This window comes from Dasypus novemcinctus, chromosome 7 (genome assembly GCF_030445035.2).
Source record: "Dasypus novemcinctus isolate mDasNov1 chromosome 7, mDasNov1.1.hap2, whole genome shotgun sequence".
NCBI lineage: Eukaryota > Metazoa > Chordata > Mammalia > Cingulata > Dasypodidae > Dasypus > Dasypus novemcinctus.
The window spans coordinates 115,311,596-115,336,295 of NC_080679.1; the positions used below are offsets into that span (position 1 = coordinate 115,311,596).

Genomic DNA, 24,700 nt, shown 5'->3' on the forward strand with positions numbered 1-24,700 from the left:
TTGTGTTGTCATCGTCTCAGGCAATTTTAGAACATTTTCATTACTCCAAAGTTAAGTTTTTTAATTTTGTTTTTATTTCAACAATTAAAATTTCATTTCTAAAAGTTCCATTTGTTTCTTTTTCAATATGCTTTGCTCGTTATTAAGAATGTCCTGTTTGATGACTTCATCTTTTATTTCTTGAATTAATACATTGTTATTTTGTATTCTGTATTTGATCATTCCAATAGCTGAAATCCCTGGGGGTCCGAGTCTGTTGTCTCTTGTTATTGCTGATTGCACTATTGGTGGCTGCTTTTCCTGAGTGTTTGGAAATCTTTTAGTATGCACTCATATTTGACTGATGTTTATCTGAGGAAATCATGGAGGCCTACACTGAGGATACCTTCCTCCGGAGAAGATTTGGGTTACCTTCTGCTTAGTATGAGGGTTGTTACTGACTTGAGACCACTTAGCTTCACTCCTGGATCCCCAAGTAAATGTGAGAGTCTGAGGATCAACTTCAAAGTTTATCTATCCCAAAAGTTTTGGGGGGGGGGGGGCCATGCTTACCACTATTCTAAACCAATCAGCCTAAACAAACTACCAGGGACAAGCGTGAGATCCAAGAAGTCAAGTTTATTGACTTGTTGCAGTGAAGGAGACCACATACCAGAGGCACTGTGGGGCATCTCGTGAAACAAAGGGAAAAAACAGAATTATTATAGGATTTGGGGGAAGGATACAATTCAGTTAAAATTTAAAACAACAAGCAGTGTTTGATAGGCCATATATATGTAAAAGTGCTAACATCAGGTCTAGGCTGCAAAGTGGACCCAGAGTCTTGTTGTCTTGTTCCTTGGGCTCCACAGTTAGCTCCCAACTCTCAGCAGCTTTTCTTCAGCCTCATGTCTTGTCATTCTTCCATAGCAGGACGAAAAACATTAGAACTCCTGAGCACCTTCCCTTCCCTGAAATCTTATATTTGCACATGCTATTTTCTTGGCTGGGATATTTTTCCACACTCCAGGTCTCATGTTAGATACAATTTCTTCTGGGAAGTTTTTCTGAACCTCCCCTAAGCTGGATGAATTGCTATTCCTCTGCTCCGTAGGATCCTGAGCTGACCTACAACATGGCACTGATCAGGCTGAATTGTCACTATTTGTGAGCTTGTCTTCACCAGATTATAAAGGCAAGAGCCATAATACCTCCCAGCACTTAACACCACGCCTAGCCCCTAACTACCAAACAGATACATATTGAATTTAATAACAACAATAACTGTGTACTGAATGCTTATTATTGCAAGGCATGAACATCCACTACTAAAGTAATATTGGTAGCCCTATTTTAGAAATGAGGACACTGAGGCCAAAGGAGCTTAAGTGTTGTCCAGGTCACACAGACAGTGAGTGACAGAGGCTGGGTTTAAACCTGAAGTCAATGTGCTTAAGCACTATGCCAACTACGTTAATGCTCATGTCTTCAGTGAGTCCCACTTCAGTTGCAGTGGGAGAAAGGAATAGACCTACTTTGTCTTGTAGTAAGGAGAGGCCAGAGAAATGGTGGGGCAGGGGGTGCAGGCACAACCTGGAAGCAGGGGATGGCTGGAGATATCCTCCAGAAAGGTCCTGGAAACCCTCTTTTCCCCTAGTCTAAACCACAGAGCATCTTGAGGACAGCATGCCCAGACAAGGATCAACTCGGTTGGGTCAGTATTCTGTCATGGGGGCTGCTCTGTACATACTACAGTCTTCTCTGAAAATGTCAACTAGAGTCCCCCAGGCCAGTTTTGGTTTGCTTATTTTTTAATAAAAATTTGTTTAAACAAAATTTTCAAAATTTCGGCAATAAATATATATTCATTAAGAAAATTTCAAAACAGACAGATGTTCAAAAAGAAAAAATAATAAGAAGTATAAATAATACTTCAAGGCCATTTATTCTAGTGTGCTCTTCCATAGCTCTAAATAACATGTTTATCATGATACTTCTAGATTGTTCAGTTTTAGACTTTATCTATTAGGATTTAACACTTTAAATCTACTTCCCTTATATACAAGCACCAGCCCCCCATCTTCTCAATCTTTGGGTTTAAAAAAAAATCAGTATTCAGCACAACATAGTGAACATAATTAACAGCACTAAATTATATATGTGAATGTGGTTAAAAGGGGAAATTTTAGATTGTACATATGTTACTAAAATAAAAATTAAAAGAAAAAGATAGGACTGTCCAACACAGTGAACCCTATTGTAACTGATGGACTATAGTTAATAGTAAAGTTATAATGTTCTTTCCTCAAATGTAACAAATGTACCACACAAATGCAGGGTATTAAAAATAGGGTGGTATATGGGAATTCTGTATGTTGAGCTAGGATTACATTTCCTTTCCTTTTAGACATTTTCTTTTTCCTGGTGTTACTAATGCCCTTATTTCATCATTTGCTTATGTTCTTTGTATCTGTCACTACTTTATCTCCATCCCCTCTGATGGACTTGTAAAATGCATCTCAGTCCAGACAGCTAGATGTCAGGTAATCTGTGGCTTCCTTTTGTTTTTTGAGCCTTTGCTCCTAGAAGCCTCTGCAGCTTCCTGTTTTGCTCTGCAATCCCTGCTCTTTGGACCTACTGACCAGCAGTCTATTTGGGAATTTTCCTCACCGTCATCCTGGAAATTCCCTTTGCCCGCCTTCTGTGTTCAATCCCTGGATACCTGTGCTCCTTCTCCTTGGCCTACATCCTCATTTTAATGGGATATATTTGCTGGTAGCTTCCTGAGAAAGGGTGCATGGAACATATCAATGACAGTTTGTCTCTGCTTCCTCCGGATTCTTTTCTTCTTTTCTCTTTGTTTTGTTCTTTGTATTTTCTTGTTAAGGGCTTTGCTTATATATCTGTTGATCCTTGGTTCTCTATGTGTATTTGAGAGGAAAGCACCAAAAAACACTGTGTGCTTGAGTGGGGCTTGTTGAATGGGCCTTAGAGGAGAGGCGTGGCAGAGACTGGACCCTCTCAGTGTCCCTGAAGAGGGATGCTCCAAGCTCCTGTCTCTAGGCTATCCAGCTGGAAGCCAATGTGCTTGGCCCTGAGAGGCTTCACATTTCACTTAATCCTCTTATTTTCGGTCCAGCACCCCATTTCTCTTTGCAGCTGTACCTACCTCCTCAGCATCTTTGTGCCAAGCTCTCCAAGTAGTAAACTTCCAGCCATCTGCCAGCAGTGGGGAAAAGCAATTCCTGACTGGTGGGATGGGGCAGGGAATCTAGATTCTGCTCCTTGTACAAACTGATAGGCAACCCTCTCGTTTTTGGCCTCATCTGCACCTCCCCTCCCCCTTTCAGAGGTACCTAGTATCTTCAATTCTGGCTCCCACAGGCAATGAGCCAAACATTCAATTCTGGCTCCCACAGGCAATGAGCCAAACAGAGAAAGCTGACCATTAAATCAGTTACAGTCTGCCCTTGCAGTTTGCACTGACCAAATTTTGTTGACAGCCCTCATTGGTTGTTTCATCTTCTGTTTTTCTCTGTCTTTATTTACACCTTTTTAAATTCTTTTACTGTCATTTTAGTGAGGTTTGTGGAGAAAGTGGAGAAAAGCTTGTATATTCAATCATCCATGTTTAACTGGAATTGTACGCACATTTTAAAAGATTTCAATATGTACTGCCAAATTACCCACCAGAAAGAATTTACCTCTTTATGTTACCACAAGAAATACTGAAGAATGCCTTTCTATCCCACATCAATTCTTATGAAGATTGAATAACATCTATCCAAATATTTATAATAATACCTGTACGTTGTGTGTGTTTTGTTATACCCAACTATAAATTACATTCAGTTTTATTACTGGTCTTAACTTCTAATATCTTTTCAACAGAAAATTTCCCCCTCTAGGATATGACCTCTACGAAGGCAGGGATTTTGTCTTTATTATGATTATATTGCTATCTTCTGGGATAGTACCAGCTTTTCAGAGGGCTCTCAAAAAATATTTGTTGAACGGATGCGTAAAGAACTGTGGTGAGGTGGGAGAAGCCTTGGCCAGCTGTGGTTAAGGGGAATGCCTGTGTCCTTCCTATTGGGATCCTCCTCTTAGGTGACCAATTTTCACCTCAGAATGGCTTCCCTAGCTGCATTACATATTAAAGAATTCTGTTTCTCTCTAACCAAAATTTCAAAATGGCAGTCTGTGGCTGAAATTGACCCATAGGCATATTGTGTTTGGTCTTCACAGCATTAAAAAAAAAAAAGTAGGGGAGGATTTTGTATAAAATCTCCAGCTCTCTGGCTTCTGACAATTGGGAGGTCTTGCAGTGCTGAGTCACCCATTTGGAATGGACAACATCAGTGAGAGCTGAGTAATGGATGCCCCTTTAATTGGGGCACAGGGTCTCAATTAACCACTGTCTCTACCTGTCCCACTTCATCCATTTATATGGCCCTGAAGACATTGGCGCTGTGGCCTTAGCTCTAAGCTGTGGTAGCAGATAAGGCTTTGGGGGGCCATTCTGACATTTTGGTTAGAACATCTGAGTTTTACACCATCTAGTAAATCCCATTTCTCCCCTTTATGCCCCACACCATACGTGATGTGCAGAATTTATTACCTACCCCATGTTTGAGTTCAGACAACTGTTGGGAGACATGAATATTTTCACGTTTCTGTTCAGTCTGTGCTTTCTGAGCAAAAAACACTAGGGAACTAAGTTAAAAGATGATTGAATGGCAAGCATGCCTTGTAATGTAGGGATAGTGGGTTGCTCCTGAGAGATTTGAAGGCTTATCTCCCCAGGAGCTGCTTGCTTACTTTCCAGGGTGATAAACCGTATTCCCCCTTTCCCCTGAAGACGTTTGCTTACCTGTAGTAAAGATCACTCTCTTTCTCTGGAGGGGGAGATTGACTAAAGTGCCAGCCACCCTATCTTCATACCTTCAGGGTTTCTTCCTGTGGTGCAGTCCCAGTACAGGTGCAGGTAAACATTGGATTGTCATTGGATTGTCCTATGGGGAACTGATGTGAAGATGATCTATGAGTAATAAATGGTCTGTTTTCTGATCCAGCGATCTTCTGTATCGGCAGGGGCAGTAGTCAGAAGGTTTGTGTAATCATTCCATACCTACCTCCATGTGGCTTGCATAAGGCAAAAACTTAATTTTTCACTTTCCCTCATGCCTTAGCATAAAAATCACTCCATCCCAAATTCTGGCTTAAGCCTGAATGTGTTCACTCTTCTATTAATATCCAATTGCTTTTATTTTTTTCTTTCCTAGAGTTTTCTGCCTCTGAGTTGAATTGCGGTAGCCGAAGAATTGAGGTAAGATTAGTTTTAGTGTTTCTCACTTAAGAATTAAAGTGAAATACCTTTTGTTGTTAGAGATAAACTCTATCAAATAACTTAAAACCAAAATCCTCAGCAATTATATCTTGGAAAAACAACTCATATATGCCTTTCTATGTTTGTTTCTTTTCTGGGGTGTTTCCCAATAACTCTGCATAATGAGGTGAGTGTCTCTCACAGACCATATTTTAATTTGTCTTCTTTGAACATATCTGGAAAGTATACAATTCGTTTCCCCAATGTCTAATTTATAAGCAGAGTATTCAGACAGACTCTTGTAATTCTTTATTTCTCTCAACCATGTGAGCCACTTCCATATCCTAGGAATCTCCAAAAAAATACTTACACATAACTACTGCATAATGTTATAAAAAAGGAGTCTATTGACCTAAAAAAAATTTCATGGCTGCTACTAGGGAGATATTTAAGCACTGGGACAATCTGACTTTACTTCCTAAGTTATCTTTGAGAAATGGAAGAAAATTATATAGATAATAAAACTTGTGAATGTATTGCATCTCACATCTTTCTATTACCTAAGCTCCTAGTATCAGGTTCCCTTTCCTTTCTTCTTACATATAGGTAGCAACAGAAGAAAATGAATATATAACTCTCAGTTTCCATCCATGACCCATGCCTGTACAAATGCTGATATAATTAGGTATTTAATATGTACATATGAGAAATGGCCACAGTAAAGAGAAGGGGGGATTTACATGAGGAATATTTATAAAGTGTGCTTATAGCTTAATGACCGCAAAGCTAAATATCACACATTGGGTTGTACTGACCTCTAGAGGTTGATAAATAAAAATGAACTTAGTTTGAAAAATCGATGGAGGGGAAAGGAGAAATTAAAAGTTATCCAGGGTTGCTAAATTTATACTTGAAAAGTATACTTTCAAGTGTATCATTTTATTCTTAGTTCTAAAAAACCACTGGGAATGATATTATTTAGTTTTAAAAATTGTGAGCTCCAAAGCAGCTTTGTACTTTAAAGGCCTAACCAAAGAGAATCTCAGAATATCCCCAGATTACTTTAAAGTAGTTAAGATGCTATTTTATATTGTGCATTCATTAACTTTTTCTCTCTCATTCCTTTTAGTTCCCTCTGCCACCATTGTCACTCCTGCCCATGAGATCTGCTCTCCTTACTATCCCCCAAAACCACAAAGTTCAAAAAGACAGAGAGAGAAATATTTCAAGCCTCATATCCTTTGTACCTAAGCTCTTAGAGCCCATTAGTCAATCTGAAGAGCTTAAACCATCACACAAGCAGCAGGAAGCCCCGCATAAAGTGCTGGCAAATCAGACTCTCCGGTTTTCTGATACCTCCATTTGGTCCAGAAACATGTGCCCTTTTCGGAAGACTAATCATCACAGAGAACATCTGGAAGGAATGGAGAATCAGAAATCCAAGGAACGAGAAAGATGTGACAAAACTGAAACCTTTCACATTGCAAGAGGACAGTCTTTGGTGTCCCCTGAAAACTTCAAGGAAAGCAATATTCCTACAGAGAGGGAAGAGGATACTGACTGCTGTGGTAGTGAAATGAGAAAAGCAGAAGAAGAGTGCTTTCAATATCTTTCATTAAGAAAGAAAGAGAATTCAGTGGCCAGAAACAATGAACAACATTCAGAAATTGTATGTGCCATCCCAAACAAGTTCCAAAGGTCCCAGCATTCAGAAATAACTCCAAGCCAGGATGAAGAGACTAGCAATGATAATGCTGACTTAAAAACTGCTTCAGTGCATAAAGCAATTGAGCCACATCATATTTTAGAAGAGTATCCTGCACTTGAAAGCTTGTCCATCATGGTCCCTGATGGCCCCATTGAAAAGTTCCCAGATGCTCATAGTGGCATGGAGACAAGCATAAAAATATCAGTTGCAGAGTCAACCAAACAAGAAGTGAGTGAGATGGTGCCTCTTATCCATATCACTTTCCCAGGAGATGGAACCCCCAAGGAACCAGCCATGGCCAAACCAAGCCTCAATAAAAGGAAGAGCACCCTTCAAAACAACAACAGCTTTAACATACTTGCACACCAAGGAAATGACAAGCATAAGATGAAAACCTATAAACATAAGTTGGATTCAAAGGCCAAGATAAGTAACAGGACACCTCAGAATATCATGCTATCCATGGAAGGTTTCATTAAACCTACCATGCATAAAACCAACCTAAAAACTCAAGTTTTCCCTGCTTTGGGTCTTATTGACCCCAGGCCTCAGCAATCACCCAAGTTCCAAAGAATGCCACAGATAGAAAAGAAGCAACCAACTTACCGGGCTCTGAAACCTAAAAGGCCATCATTTCCTTGCATTTGTAAAACTCCTGGAATAAAAAAGTCTCCTGTTCCTCTTTCTGTTCAACCAATAGAGCCAAACCTAAATTGCCTAGATCTTAAATACAGTGACATGTTCAAGGAAATCAATTCAACTGGTAATGGACCTGGAATCTATGAAATGTTTGGGACCCCTGTTTATTGCCATGTGCGAGAGGCTGGCCGACATGAAAACAAATATTACCATGAGATAAACTCAGCTGCACCTGGCAGATGTATCTCCAACAAATGTAGATCTTCACACAGTGAGAGGAGCAGCAATAGCAGAACAAGACTTTCTCAGAAAAGACCACATATTAAGCCCCCAAAGACTTTGCTTGGCATTAAACAAAAACACAAAAGTTTAATTTCCAAAGAAAAGGGTTGCAAGTCTATAGCTAGTCACCTAGAAGACAATGAAAATGATATTTTGGAACCAGATTGGCAGGTAAAGTCTTCAGAAAATGACTTTCTCTCTTTCAAAGATGAAGTTCAGCCTATGAACTTGGCTCAATCTCCTAAGCAGTCCATTGATCAGAACGATTTCCTTCCTGTCTCAGATTTATCCATTGTTGAAGAAGTCTCTGCAGGACAGTATACCAAAGAAAGAGATGTTTCTAACAATCAAATACTTGCCATGAGCCTCAGAGATTTGCATGAACTGGAAGAGTTACATCAACAGATCCCATTCGTCCCTTCAGAGAACAGTTGGGCATTGCCCAGTGAGAAGATTTCCAACAAGCATGTACTGCAAGAAAAACGAAATACAGGATCTCTTGGTAATTTGAATGCTAATGAAATATTACCTAAGGACCTAGGGTTTGATAGTGTTTCGGATAAGTCTAACACACTCACGAGTTTCTCTTTCCAAGAGAAACAAGAAAGTGCATCTTACCAAACATATCAAAATTGGATACATTCTTTGGACCCCAATAGTTTAGCAAATAAGTCAATTACATATCAAACGTTTGGAAAGACTTTAAATGCTCCAGGCTCAATTTCTCAAGAAATTCTGGACTCTGTAAAGAATGAAGAATTGACAGATGAGCTGTTAGGTTGTCTAGCTGCAGAACTATTAGCTCTTGATGAGAAAGATAACTCCTGCCAAATAATGGCAAATGAAACAGATCCTGAAAACCTGAACTTCAATGGAAGAGGAAATATCATGCAAGAACTGGGCAGAGAGACAACAAATGTTAAAATACAGGTCAGTATAGTCAGTATCAGGGAAAGAATCAGACATTATCTGGTTCAAACCCGTTATTTGCAAATGGTGACTCAGAAACCCTAAACAATCAACTACTTTCCTCAAGTTCACATTGTTTGTGCCAGAGCTAGGTTAGAATCCGGGTCTGGTACTCCCAAGCTGTTTTATGTTATGCAGTCTTCCAGAGAAGTTAGCTAGCTTGCTATGCAATCAAATTGCCTTGGTAAAATTAAATACATAATAAAAACTATATATTTAAATAGGTCATTGTTTTATTCAATGACAGTATCTTCCAACATCAAATAAAAGGAGAGAATAATTATCAGGAAAGCATTGCTCTACGCAGTATGTGAGATAGAAGAAGTAAACATGGTCCCTGAAGAGGCTCACCATCTAGTGCCAAAAAAACATATGAAGATGGAAATGTGTATTTCTCAAAGATTGCCTGCACCTGCACATTTGCTCTCCGAGGGTTCACTACTGTAACAAATATACATATTTGCCTACTGTGTTTTTGGCCCTAGGCTGAGAACTAGGGACATGGTGGGGTATGTATGCTCTTGCCCTCAAGGAAGTCTAGGCTGAAAATCCCGAATTTTTTTTTTAATTGATATTTTGTTTGCCATGGGAGTCAGGATTGGGGGAAAGCATAGCAATAGATGATAGGGCTTTTAGTTGCTTGTTTTGTTTGTTTTCGTTCTCGCCAAAGTATTTGAACTTCTTATTCTATTAAAATTTTAAAGACAGAAACAGTGGGTTTAGCTGAACTGTTGTTTATTAAATGCTAACTCGGGTTATAGCACACTATATCAGTCTCAAGAGTAATTATTCCAAATAGTCAATCAGAAGAATACACAAGGCACCATAGCTAGGTTTATTGAGAACTAACCATGCATAAGTGAGGCTGCATCGTATTCTTTTTGCTTCATAACGGCTCTATCAGATAGGTACAATAGGCTCTAATACATCCCTATTTTGCAGATGAAGAAATTGAGGTTTAGAAAGTCACTCGGATAGTCATGTACCCAAGCGTTCCGATTTCAGCTCCATACTACGTCACAATATAATGCTCCCTGCCCTAAAAAGCCAGCTCCACCCTGTTGGTAAGCTTGGTCTCTGCTGGAAAGTGGGCAATGATTTGGAGAAGCTTCTAGGCTGGGGTGGGAGACGTGTATGTGTGCGTGCGTGCCCACCTCTGTAGTTATGATTTGGGCTGACCGTGCTGCCATTTCAAATTGAATAATAGCTAGCATGCCAGTAAATACAATCCACCCATAACCCTACCCTGAAATGTTGGAGTCAAACATGGACCTTTTGTCACTTCTCCCTTCCGAGCAGTCCTTAAATGTCAGTTTGGATAGAAAAGTGAGTGGATGGGGAGGAGGAACCCAAATAGCCCTTTGGAGGCATGTAGATATTAGAGGGAAAGGATGGTGTGAGATCTATCTGCTAGTAAACCAGGAAATGAAGCCTATTGCCATGCCTCTGTTGCATCACTGTTATTATTTGTTTTTAAGATGACTAATATAGGAGCTCAAAATGAAGTCTTTAGTTCCTAATCAACAATTGGAAAACACAGTGTAAGTTGTACAAAGAAATACTTATTTCTTGATTTCAGGGCAGTGCCTAAGTTTACTATGAATGCAAATATTTGGGGATCATGTTAAAATGCATGATTCACCTATGTCTGAGCCTGAGATCCTGCATGTCTTACAAGCTCCTGGGTGAAGCTGACGCAGCTGGTCTCAGATTATCCTTTCAGTAGCAAGGGTCTAGGGGATGGTGGATCTTCAGCCAGTCGCTGCTGGTCCTGACCACCAAAATTACTGTAATGGACGTGTGTGTGTGAATGTGGCTGCATAAATATATGTAGATATGCTTATGTATGTATGTGTTAGAGTGCATATGTATATATATATGTGATGGATAGATGAACATGTATGTTTATGAATTAAATATAATTTATATTTTTGTGAATGCATGTACGGTTATGTGTCTGTGTGTGTGTGCGTATGTGTGGCTACATGTATGTTTCTCTTTCCAAACTTGTCCCTGTTTAGGGGCAAGTTGACTGGGAAAATGGGATGCTTGAAGAGAGAGTTGAGGGACTGAGAAGACAGCTCACACTAACATACATGTCCTCTCTTATTTTGGGGACCTCGTGAAAGCTCATTCTCAAAAGACAGTGATCAATAGCCTGCAGCTCCGTGTGGACCCCAAGATAAATAGGGCTTATACCTCCCCTTATAAAATATACAAGGCAAAATGTGACTTAGCAATGTACACAATTAACAAGGCCAGGTACAAAACTAAGATATACTGCTTGTTCATTTTTTGGGAAGTGTATGTATCCAATAAGAATAGGCATGGGCAGGGGTGTTTGAGAAAAACACTCTACTCCACTCCCCTACTCCCACCCCTTGTCTCCCTCCCCATGCTTCAGAGTTTAACAGTGATCTTCCTTTGGTCTCATTCTTTCAGAGGTTCAGTAATGGGTACAGGATATATGACAGGGAGGAGAAATTTCTCAACTCAAATGAAAAGAAGACCTTTTCTGAAAACAGTTTAAAGTATGAGGAGCCCATCTTGTGGACCAAGGGTGAGATCCTTGGGAAGGGAGCCTATGGCACAGTAAGTTAAACTGAAAAAGTGATAAACACCTATCTCCATCCCTCCTTGGCCCCTTTCCCTTCCCTCCCCCCACCTCGTCCAACACACACTCTTACTTAGAACTCTTTAAGTCAGTAGGAACAGAAAATCCAAACCAGCATGAGGAAAAGGATGGTTATTGCTTCATGTAACTGCAAGGTCTGGAGTATTTCTGATTCTGGGCACACTGGCTTCAGGAGCCCAACCATGCCAGCAGCATGTGGTCTCTGTGCGTCTCTCAGTCTCACTCTCATTCTCAGGGCCCATGTGGCTGCCCAATGGCCATTGTCTCTCCAGCCTTACTCTCCCAGGTCCAGGTCTCTCAACAGGTCAGGATTTGTGCCAAGGAGTTGAGTTGTTGTTGGGCGGCAAAACCAGGAGATGCCCCGATGTTTTGTGAATTGCGTTGTAAGATCATCTGAAGCCCCAGGACTGTCGACATTAGTGACATACACTGGAAAGAAAAGACTGGCCCCAGACAGGATCTTTTTCGCCTTCCTTTGGAGGCATTTCAGGAATCAGTGAGAGGGTGGAAAAACATGAAGCCACTGAAGTCACATCATGAAGCTGACTATTGAGTTGCCCAGACCTTCCTCCCCTTCTCCAGAGGGCTTTTAGAACTGAAATAGCCCCTTCAGTGCAGGTATTTGCCCTGGTCACAACACTATTAAATGGCAGGGCTGGATGTAAACCCAAATATTTGGACTCTAGAGATTAGGGTCAAATATGCAATAGATTCCAAAAATGGAGAATTTTGTGGAGCTTTCCTACTCTCTGAAAATGTATCACACATGGGAGGTTTCTCCAAAAGCATCCTTGAGTTTTAAGAGCTTCTCAATTTGGGAGCTGATGTGGCTCAGTGGTTGAGTGCTGGCTTCTCATATACAAGGTCCAGGGATCATTCACCTGCCCCAGTACCTTAAAAAAAAAAAAGAAAAATAAATTCTCATTTTCCTAAGACGTAAACTTTAGTTGGAAATTATGCCTATAAGACACATCAGAATGATTATTTTTCCCCCTAAATCTCAAGAAAACGTCCTTAAATTAACATTTATTGGGTGAGATATTTTCCCAAATGACCATCGCATGTTCTCATCATAGAAATCTGTCAGACAATATTGCAACCACAATTTTACAGGTAAGAAAGACTGAGTTCAAAACAACTTACCCAAGGTTACACAGCTAGAAATGGCCAAGCCAGGTTTCTAACCAATCCAGGCTACTTGACTCCAACCAGTGTGATTTCCATTCACCATCCTGCTCATCCCCATAGTGCCTCCATTAAAATCGCCTCCTTTGAATTTGCTTATTTTAAATACTTTGTATTTAGGTAGGTAATTATCATCTTAGAGAAAGTCAAGGTTTGGGGAAAGAAGGGAAAGAAAAGTGTCTTATGTGGCGTTTTGTGAACTAAATGTGATTTATATTTAATAATAAGATATTGGTTTGCTTCTAGGTATACTGTGGTCTTACTAGCCAGGGACAGTTAATAGCTGTAAAACAGGTGGCTTTGGATACCTCTGATAAATTGGCTACTGAAAAGGAATACCGGAAACTGCAGGAAGAGGTAGATTTACTGAAAGTACTGAAACATGTCAACATTGTGGCCTATCTGGGGACGTGCTTGGAAGAGAACATTGTAAGCATTTTCATGGAGTTTGTTCCTGGTGGCTCAATCTCTAGTATTATAAATCGTTTTGGGCCATTGCCTGAGATGGTGTTCTGTAAATATACAAAACAAATCCTACAGGGTGTTGCTTATCTCCATGAGAACTGTGTGGTGCATCGAGACATCAAAGGGAATAATGTCATGCTCATGCCAACAGGAATAATAAAGCTGATTGACTTTGGCTGTGCCAAGCGTTTGGCCTGGGCAGGCTTAAATGGCACTCACAGTGACATGCTTAAGTCCATGCATGGGACTCCGTATTGGATGGCCCCAGAAGTCATCAACGAGTCTGGCTACGGAAGGAAATCTGACATCTGGAGCATTGGTTGCACTGTGTTTGAGATGGCCACAGGGAAGCCTCCACTGGCTTCCATGGACCGGTTGGCCGCCATGTTTTACATCGGAGCACACAGAGGGCTGATGCCTCCCCTACCAGACCACTTCTCAGAAAATGCAGCCGACTTTGTGCGTGTGTGTCTAACCAGGTAAGAAACTGAAAGCAAGAGACAGAGGATAAATCTCCAGAGATTTCAAGAGGCTGACATTTCTTCAATTTATGGCCCATTGAAAGTTCTGCTTCTGTTAAGAAATCAGGAGGGAGTGATTTTGTGCTGATAGGAATTGTGATTAGCCATATGGGTGATTGTGTTCATTGTTGTACCAGAATATATGGGGCAATGCTTCAAGTAGAAAGTGCCTCAGTTAGATATCTTATCAGGTCCTGATAATACTTCCCCCACTTTTGCAAAAATTGCTAAAGAGGGACTTATTTACCAACGTGACATCTTCCCAGGGACAGGTCATTGAGAAATGATGTCACCCATGCTTAGGCTTCCCTTTCCTAAGCTGCCTTCTCTCTCAGGGAACCAATTTCCATTCTCTTTCCTCCCTTTCAAAACCAGCTCTCAGGAGAGTATGTGAGAAACTCATTCATACCGAGGTATCGATGGTTATGCCTTGGTTCCCCCAGAAATACTTGCACTTGACGTGAAGAACAAATCCCTGGAGCATTTTAAGCATCAAATGGGAAAATATTTGGGGAAGTGGGAAAATCCCAGAAAGCTGCCTGTTTCCCCCTGTCCTCATCCCCCTTCCTGTGTATAGAATAACATTCTAGGTAAAATGTTAGAGCTCTAAGGGACCTTCGAGATTATCTAGTGACTTTCAAACTTTCCTTAGCCAGGCACCTTTTGCTCATACGGAATCTTAATGTAGAGAATAAAACTTAAAAGCAGAGGGAGAAATGGCTCTGATTAAATGTGTGTGTGTGCACGCATGGGAATGATAGGGGTTGCCATAGGGTAGATGCTGAAGTCCACCCACCTAGCCTCCGGGACAATGCGGAGCAGCCTAAAACCTAACCCACCTAGTAGGCTCTACCTTCAGTCACGTGTGCAGGATGAGGAATGACAATTTCCTGTCTTTCAAGGAAGTGCTTTCTTATTCTTAGATGAGATACTGTAGCACCTCAGCTTTCAGCAAGCACGTATGGAAACTCCCAATTTCCCTTTCTTAATGAGTCTTGGCACCCACAGGTCTCCCTGTCAGCTATGGACTGGGCCTCTTGCTCTCTGAATCCCTCCTCCAGTGCTCTGGCTGAGTTCAGGGGCATCACGTGGGTGGGGGCAGCAGCACATACTCCAGAGGCAAGTTGGGTGTCCTCACATGGGCTTTGTGGACAGGGCATCAGGTACGGAGTCCCCTCTCTCCCAATTAAAATCCCACACAAAGGGACACAAAGGTTGCTGGGAATATCATATGGACCAGAACTAGTTTGGGACACTGGTCTAAGCTGTTAAAACAAGTACTTGCTTTGGCCTGAATTTAACATTGACTTATTATTGGCTTGAGCTAGGAAATACTTGCTGTTCTCATTTTCTTTCAGGTTGTTCTTGCTCATATACATACACACATACACACATACGGAACTTAAAAGAGAAGGTGTGGAGTTTTTCTTCCCAACATTTCCAACTCTCCTACAAAGGAGCATGAGGGAACTAGCTAAGATTGCTCTTTATAATGATGCCTTTTGTGGCTGTCCCTTGAAGACCAAATTCCATGAGCTTTCGTTTCACTCCCTGACTTCTGCTTGGGCTCAGGCCTTTGGGGAAGATTATATGGCATTCTTGATAAATACCAGTGGGATCCTTTCAAAACTATGAGTCAAGTCACTTCCTCTCTATGCTCGAAACTATCCCATCTCACTCACAATAATATGCAGAGTCCCTCCCATGACTTTACAGGGCCCTGTGTGATGGGTACGGCAGCACCTCTTTTAGCTTATTTTCTTCCCCTCTTTTCCTTGCCGGCTCTGCTCCAGGCACACTGGCTGCTTCCTGGGCCCTGGCAGTGGAGTCTACTCCTGCCTCAGGTCTTTGCATAAACTATCCACACCACCTGGAATGATCTCTTCTCAGAATGTCTCCTGGCTCCCTCCTTTCCCTCAGGTCTCTGCTCAAATGCCACCTACTCAGAGGACCTTCCTGACGGGCCAGCATAGCCTCACACCACTCTTGCCCCCTTACCTGCTCCATTTCTCTTTACTGCATTACTTCCCTCTGACCTGTAATATATTCATTTCTTGTCTTTTCCCGCCAGAATGTAAGTTCCAGGACAGCAGGGACTTGGTGTGCTTTGTTAACTATTGGATCATCAGCACCTAGAACAGCAGTGTCTAGACATTCATATATTAACTGAATGATTTAATGAATGAATCCCAACAAGCAAAAGAGAGTGATGAAGTGGAATGAATGAGATAATTCAGATTTTTTTTAAAAAAGTTAACTATCCTGAAAGAAGAGTAAGATTTGACTGACTGAGTAATAGCAGTCATCCTGTAAAAACCCTTAGTACATTGACAAAAGCTGAAAATAGTTGACTTCTTAATGCAACTTTTCAAATGTGAACCCACTCTATGCCCTATTCTTTTGGAAACTAAGGCTCTTCTTTTGAACCATTCCTTCATAAACAAAGAAACACAGCTCACACTCCTAATAATAGCTTAATAAGGTTGTTGTGAAGTTAAGTGAAATGGTGTATATAAATTTCTAAGCAGAGTATAGGGCACATAATTATGTCTCCATAGTTAAAAACCATTAGGGAGAATACTAACACCTTACCCAATTAGTATCTTATACAAGGCAGCATTTAATTGCCTCCTGAAATTCTATGGCAAAGACCCTAAGGATCCAAGAACCTCACCTGATGTCCACAATACTACTCCTTGGAGGCAGGTGTGGATAGTCAGATAAAAGAGGCCCCCAAAGATTCAGAGTTAGAGGTGATCCGCTAGAGACCAGGAACAAGGAAGGCTTAAAGAGAACAGAAATGAATTTTGGGGAGCCATGAGAAATAAGTGTGGGTGGGGTGGTGCTATGCCTGGCTGAAAAGTCCTGGAAATCAGGCCAAGGAGTTTACCTTTGTTGCACCTGGAAGTGAAGAGTGGCAGTGTGTGAAGAATTTGGATAATTTGGATAATGCCATGAATGAAAGGTCTTTGGGATGACTGGTGAGATGGTGGTATACCAACAGGCCTGGGATGGAGGCTTCTTGAGATTAGAGGGTCGTGTAGGAATCCAGAGCTTGGACTTTGATGGTGGTGAAAGCAGTGGGACTGTCAAGATGATTCCAGAACACTTCAGAGGCAGGTGAATTAGGGCTTGGTGACTGATTAGATAAAAGGGCTGATCGAGGAGGATTATATAATGCCCTGGGTTTGAGTCTGGATAATGGAAGAAATTATAACTGAAAGTTGTGAAGAGGAAGAGAAGAGGAAGCTGAAGAGGGTCCTCTTACCTCTAAGGAGACATTTGAAATGGTGCAGCTGGAGGTACATGTGTGAAAATCATTAAAAGGTTGATAGTTACACTCATGAAAAATTAGAGGGCTGAGGAAAAGTTTTTAAAAATTCTCATGGGGGAAGATAACAGAATAAGCCTAGCATCAACTTTAGCACATAATTGGAAAGTACAGAAGGGAAGGGGCCCTGAGGTGGGAGAAGAACCATGAGGGCAAAGTGTAAGTAGGATATGGGTTCAGCAGGAGGAGACAGTGAATATTTCATATGCTGCAGAGGTGACAAGGAGGAGCTTGTTAAATTTGGTAATGAGAAGTTCACAGTTAATTTCAAGAGGGCAGCTTCTATAGAGGAGTGGGCCAAATGGTTGGGGTTTTAGAAGATAAAGAGTGTTGGGGGGAAAACCACCACTGTATTTGGCCATGTTAAAGAAATTTGGCAGGAATAGAAAGAAAGGATGGCAGCTAGAAATGGTAACCTAGTCATGGAAAGGATTTTTGAAGGGAGGAGAGATTTCTGCATATTTTTAAAGCAGAAGAAAGAGCCCCCAGAAAGTGAGAGATTTTAATTTTGAAATGATGTATGGTCCCTTTTTATAAAATCATTATAAACTTTAGAGAAGTTTTAGATAACAGAAAAGTTAAATCAAAAGCATAGGGGGAGGAAAACGGACTTGGCCCAGTGGTTAGGGCGTTCGTCTACCACATGGGAGGTCCGCGGTTCAAACCCCAGGCCTCCTTGACCTCCTTGACCCGTGTGGAACTGGCCCATGCGCAGTCCTGATGCGCGCAAGGAGTGCCCTGCCCCCATGCAGGGGTGTCCCCCGCGTAGGGGAGCTCCAAGCGCAAGGAGTGCGCCCCGTAAGGAGAGCCGCCCAGTTTGAAAGAAAGTGCAGCCTGCCCAGGAATGGCGCCGCTCACACTTCCCGTGCTACTGACGACAACAGAAGCAGACAAAGAAACAAGACGCAGCAAAGAGACACAGAGAACAGACAACCGGGGGGGAGGGGGGGATTAAATAAATAAATAAATCTTTAAAAAAATAAAAATGCATAGGGGGAGGGAAATAGGTGTAGCTTAGTGGTTGAGCTCCTGCTTGCCATGTACAAGATCCTGGATTCAACCCCTGGTCTTCCTCAAAAAAAAAGTTTAGGGGGAGGGTTCTAGAGATATCTAGACACTATAGGCAGGGCAGACAATCCCCAGGAATTCGGCACCCTGTCAGTGGGCCTTACTTTGAAATATATGTTCCTCACTGTAACAGAGTTAGGTTCATTTATAATTTCCCTACACATGGCTCTTCTGCCCCTTTTATTTGAACCTGTAATTATCACTAGATTCATTAAATGTATGTCCCAGAGATTTCAGTCTTCAGTCTGTTCATATGCTTGGTTGAGCCCTGAATCTCAGCAGTGTTGCAACACCTGCTCTTCAGTTCATTGGTCTCACCCAAGACAACTAACAAAAGGCTGATGATGAACAATACCCATCGCGCCAAAAATAGAGAGTATCTACAAATGCAGGCAAGACAGTTCCACCCATCTGCCCCATGGGATCTCAGCGCCCTCTCAATCAGAAACAGAGTGAGCATTACCATCCCAAAATCCTCAAGACTGAGGAATGAACAAACATAAGCAGGGAATGCAACTATGGACTAAAATAGACTTCTTATTATTCTAGTAATGGAAGAATTGTAACACTGATATGAAGGCAGTGGTTACCAGAGGTTCTGAGAGGAGGGAGAGGGAAGAATACGTGTACCATGGGACATTTTAGGGACATTGGAATTGTCCTGCATGACATTGCAATGATGGATATGGGTCATTATAAATTTTGTCAAAACCTGTAAAATTGTGTGGCGCAAAGTGCAAACTATTATATAAATTATAGCCCATAGTTAATAGCAATGCTTCAATATGTGTGCATCAGGTGTAACAAATGTACCATACTAATGAAAGATGTTGTTAATGGACAGACGTGTGAGAGGTAGAGGGGTTGGGGTATGTGGCTTCCCACATGAGAGGTCCCAGGTTCAATCTCCAGCCCCTGGTTCCTAAAAAAAAATCTGCCCAAATTAAGCATCAGCTCTCCAATCATCGCCTGTCTCTATCTCCTCATAACTTATCTTCCTTACTCCACCTGTAAGAACTGTAAATCTGATCAATAGGCTTAGTTTATATCAGTGAGATCATGCAGTATTTGTATTTAGTGACTGGTTTACTTCACTCAACATAAGGTCTTTGAGGTTCATCCATGTCGTCATAATTATTAGTGCTTCATTCCTTCTTACAGGTGAATAACAATCCATTGTACATATGTACCTTGGTTTGTTTACCCATTCATCTGTTGATGGACACTTGTGTTGCTTCCTTCTTTTGGCAATTGTGAATAGTGCCACTATGAACACTGGTGTGCATATATCTATTTGTGTCCCTGCTTTCAATTCTTCTGGGTATACACCTAGTAGTGGGATTGCTGGGTCATATGGCAGTTCTATTCTTAGCTTCCTGAAGAATTGCCAAACCATATTCTATAGTGGCTGTACCATTCTACTTTCCCACCCACAGTGAATGAGCATTCTAATTTCTCTACATCCTCCTCAACACTTGTAGTTTTCTGTTTTGTTTTTTTTTTTAATAGCAACCAGTCAAGTAGGTACAAAATGATATCTCATTGGAGCTTTAATTTGCATTTCCCCAATAACTAGTGATGTTGAGCATCTTTTCATGTGCTTTTTAGCCATATGTATTTCCTCTTTGGAAAAGTGTCTGTTCAAGTCTCTTGCCCGTTTTTAAAATGGGTTGTTGTCTTTTTGTTACTGAGTTGTAGCATTTTTTAATATATGGTGGATATTAGAACCTTATCGGATAAGTGGTTTCCGAATATTTTCCTACTGAGTAGGCTGCCTTTTCACTTTCTTGACAAATTATTTTGAAGCACAAAAGTTTTATTTTTTCTTTCATTGCTCACGCTTTGGGTGTAAAATTTATAAAACCATTTCCTACCACAAGATACCATACAACAATGCTTCCCTACATTATCTCCCCAGAGCTTTCTGGTCCTGGTTTGTTTGTTTTTTTCAAGATTTCTTTCTTTCTTTCTTTCTCTCCCCTTCCCCCCCCCCCACCCCCACCCCAGTTGTCTGTTCTCTGTGTCTATTTGCTGCATCTTTCTTCTTTGTCCACTTCTGTTGTTGTCAGCGGCATGGGAATCTGTGTTTCTTTTGTTGTTGTTGTGTCATCTTGTTGTCAGCCCTCCGTGTGGGTGACGCCATTCTTGGGCAGGCTGCACTTTCTTTCACGCTGGGCGGCTCTCCTTATGGGGTGCACTCCTTGCGCGTGGGGCTCCCCTACATGGGGGACACCCCTGCGTGGCAGGGCACTCCTTGCGTGCATCAGCACTGCGCATGGGCCAGTTCCACATGAGTCAAGGAGGCCCAGGGTTTGAACCGTGGACCTCCCATGTGGTAGACGGATGCCCTAACTACTGGGCAAAGTCCGCTTTCCTCGTGGTTCTTATATTTAGGTCCTTGATCCATCTTGAGTTAATTTTTGTATAGGGAATGAGGTAGACTCCTCTTTCATTCTTTTGGATATGGATATCCAGTTCTCCCAGCACCATTTGTTGAAGATACTATTCTGTCCCATTTGAGTGAGGTTGGTGGCCTTGTCAAATATCAGTTGGCCATAGATACATGGGTCTATATCTGAGCCCTCAGTTTGGGTTCCATTTGTCAATATGTCTAGTCTTGTGCCAATACCAGGCAGTTTTGACCACTGTAGCTTTGTATTATGCTTTAAAGTCTGGTCACTTTTTTAAAAAAGTATTTTATTTTTATTTCTCTTTTCACTTCAGCTATTCTTGTTTCCGCTTTCAAAATTATCAAAGGGTAGCCAATTTAACCAAAAGAATGCCTTTGGAATAGGCCATTATAGCTAACTATTGACTGGTTCATTAGTTTATTAGTTTGTGGACTGATTGATATATTTCCAAAAGCTTTTTGATTTCATGAAGAAAAAAAACAAAACTGTAATAGTCCTAAATGATCAACTATACCCATTTATGCTTATTCAAGAGTACCCCAAATAGGATTATTTCAATTATTTACTCAAAGCAATAAATGTTATTTTATATAATGTCTACTTTTAAAGTCTTTTCAGTTTGGATTCTAATGCCTTTAAATGTTAAAAGTAAATTAAATGCTCATCAAAAATGTAATAAATTGTATACCTAAAATATGTGAATTTTACTATATGTGAATTATACTTCAAATGAACAAAGTACAATGGAAACATAGGGCCTAATTTTTAATCACCATAGCTACTATTTTTAAACATTTTTACAAAACATCTTTTTGAATACTTACAATGTGCTATACACTGTTTAAAAGCATATTATTATTTCATTCAATTGTCCCATTGAGTTAAGTATTACTGTTCTCCCTATACCACTGATAGGGAAAGAGTTTAAGTCACTTGCCCACATTCACACAGCTAAAAACTGGAGTCTGGGCTCAACCCAAATCTGTCTGGAAGTTAGAGGTTGCATTTCCATTTTTGAAATTTGCGTTGAGTCTAGTAGATCTAATTGGCAGGCATATTAACAGGTGCTGCTTCTAATGTGTTTTTCCATTTCTTAGGGACCAGCATGAGCGACCTTCCGCCCTTGAGCTCCTGAAGCATTCCTTCTTGAAGAGAAGTCACTGAACATATATCAAGACTTTCTTCCCAGTTCCTCTATGGATACTCCGCTATTGCTTAATTGTGGGGTGTGATGGTTAAGGGAATTTTGTCTTCCTACTGAAACTTCAATCTAGCTCAATTTAACCGGATCCTGCAATATCACTAACTTAGCGTTTTAAAGTTAGCTTCAGGCAAGATTATTCATGCATAAGATGAGAAAATTTTCTTAAACTATTCCAGTGTTTAAAGTTTCTACTGTCCAGGAAATAAATTCTCTACTGCTTTATACAATAAATTATTATACAATAATTTCCTTTTATATCTGGCCTATCAATTTTAACGTCATCAGTTTAAAATAAATTGTAAAATCAGCTTGTATTTTCTTGCTTAGTGAGAAAAGACTCAATTCTTGCAAAGGAAACTAGAGGAAGGTGGAAAGTTAAAAGGGGTAGAGAGAAGCTAGTCTGAGTTCATTTTGTGGCAATTTTTATTTAGGATCCTCAAAGTTGAACAGGAGCTAGCTAAGAGCCATGAAAGGGGCAAGACATTCCATCATTAGAGGGTCCCTCAACTCCTCAGAAGCCTCCACATACAAGAAAGAAGTTGGGCTATTCTCAGACTGTTTTCCTATAATTTACTTGTAGTATGATTTGAGAGTTTCACCTATTTGTAGAGTGAATTAGGTCATTAACACAATTTGAACTGGTTAAGCCTTAAACCAGCTGGTAAGACAAAAGCTATGTGAGACTATAAACTTTTTCAGAAAACTTGGCTCAGTTCTCAGAAATGAAGATTATCCCAGATGAGGTCACACTTCAAACACTTTCCTTTTATTTCCAGAAAACTGGTGAACATTACAAAGTTGAGCATGGATAGAGAGAATTATTATAAGCCCTTTTAAGTCCAGGGACTAGGCACTTTTAAAAATTAAAAAAAAAAAGTATTAGAGAAATTGTGGGTTATCGAACAATCATACATAAAGTGCATTGGTGTATACATTTATTACAAATGATGAAAGCACGTTTTTATTATTGTGCTATTAATTATAGTCCATGGTTTCACTTAGGAGTTACTGTTTGTGTTGTTCAGTTCCATGAATTTAAAAAAAATTATTCTAGTAACATACATACAACAAAATTTTTCCATTTTAACCATAATTCAAATATATATTTCAGTGCTGTTAATTAGTTCAGTGTTGTGCAACCAAAACCACTATCGATGAACTAAATTTTTCCATCATCTGAAACAGAAACTCTGTACAATTTAAGTATTAACTTTTTTTTGCTACTACCACCTTGTTCCCTGGTAACCTGTATTATAGCTTATGACTTTATGATTTGTTTATTCTAATTATTTCATATCAGTGAGATCATACAAATTTTTCCCTTTCGTGTTTGGCTTATTTCAGTCAACATGCTGTCTTCAAGGTTCATCCATATTGTTGCATGTATCAGAACTTCATTCCCTATTAAAGTTGAATAATTTTCCGCTGTGAATATATTCCACATTTTGTTTATCCATTCATTGGCTGATTGACACTTGCGTTGCTTCCATCTTGAGGCAATTGTGAATAATCTGTTCTAGTCCCTGCTTTCAATTCTTTGGGATATATCCTTAGAAGGGGGATTGCTGGGTCACATGGTAATTTTATACTTTTCAGTATAGTTGAAAGTTTTCCAATTTTATTGATCTTTTCAAAGAAACTACTTTTGGTTTTGTTGGTCCTCCATATTGTTTTTTTCCTCCTCTATATTTCATTTATCTCTGCCCTAATCTTTATTTTCTTCTGTCTGCTTGCTTTGGGATTAGTTGGCTCTTCTTTTTCTAGTTCTTCCAGTTTTGATGTTAGGTCTCTGATCTGAAATCTTTCTTCTTTTTTAATGTCAGCATAAATTTCCTCTCAGCACTGCCATTGCTGCATCCCGTAAGTTTTGGTATATTGTGTTTTCATTTCCATTCACCTCAAGATATTTCGTAATTTCCCTTGTGATTTCCTCCCTAAGCTATTGTTTAAGAGTAGATGTTTAGTTTACACATATTTTGTTAATTTTCTATTTCTTCCTCAGTTATTAATTTCTAACTTCATTCCATTGTGGTTGGAGAAGATACATTGTATGATTTCAATATTTTTTAATTTATGCTTTGTGACCTAAGATACGTTCTATCCTGGAGAATGATCCATGTACACTTAAGAAGAATGTGTATTCTGTTCTTATTGGGTGATGTGTTACAAATATGTGTGTTAGGTCTAATTGGTTTAGGCTATCTTTCAGGTCTTCTCTTTCCTTACTGATCTGCATTACTGAACATGGAATATTAAAGTCTGCTATTAATGTAGGACCATCAATATCTTCTTCAAATCTGTCAGTATTTGCTTCATATATTTTGGGGGCTTTGCTGTTAGGTGCATATATATTTATAATTGTTATGTCTTCTTGTTGAATCAACCCCTTTATCGTATATAATGACTATCTTTACCCTTTAAAGATTTTTTTAACTTAAAGTGCATTTTAGCTGGTATTAGTATACCAACTTCACCTCTCTTTGGTTATTGCTTGCATGGTATTTATTTTTTTCATCCTTTCATTTTCAACATACTTATGTCTTTATATTTAAGGCAAATCTCTTCTAAATATATTTATTTAGATATATATATATGTAATTGTGCTGTGCTTTTTTATCCATTCTGCCAATCTCTGCCCTCTGACTAGAGAATTTAATGTTTACATTTTTAAAAAATTTTAAGATACTTAGATTACATAAATGTTACATAAATAATGTAGGGGATTCCCATATGCCCTGCTCCCCACACCACCCACATTTACCCACTTTAACAACATCCTTCATTAGTGTGGTACATTCATTCAATAGATAAACACATTTTGGAGCATTGCCACTAAGCATGGATTATAGTTTACATTGTAGTTTACACTCTCTCCCACACAATTCTGTAGGTATGGCAAGATATATAATGGCCTGCATCTGTCATTGCAGTGTCATTCAGGACAATTCCCAAGTCCCAAAAAATCCCCTGTGTT

The 24,700-nt window shown here is 40.0% G+C and overlaps 1 protein-coding gene across 5 annotated transcripts in view; it reads left to right on the forward strand.

Annotated features, from left to right (window-relative positions):
* Positions 1–21,971, forward strand: part of MAP3K19 (mitogen-activated protein kinase kinase kinase 19) — a 69,540-nt gene extending 47,569 nt beyond the window's left edge. For 3 of the 5 annotated variants that reach the window (XM_058301091.2, XM_004480168.3, XM_071216477.1), the window contains 5 exons: positions 5,265–5,308; positions 6,438–8,867; positions 11,349–11,498; positions 12,973–13,670; positions 21,620–21,971. In XM_058301091.2, the coding sequence (XP_058157074.1) occupies positions 5,265–5,308; positions 6,438–8,867; positions 11,349–11,498; positions 12,973–13,670; positions 21,620–21,686 (3,389 nt within the window). In that variant the 3' untranslated portion in view covers positions 21,687–21,971. Of the gene's footprint in view, positions 1–5,264; positions 5,309–6,437; positions 8,868–11,348; positions 11,499–12,972; positions 13,675–21,619 lie in introns of those variants that run through there. The other 2 variants (XR_011649285.1, XM_071216476.1) reach the window with 2 other exon arrangements.
* The last annotated feature ends 2,729 nt before the right edge of the window (positions 21,972–24,700 follow it).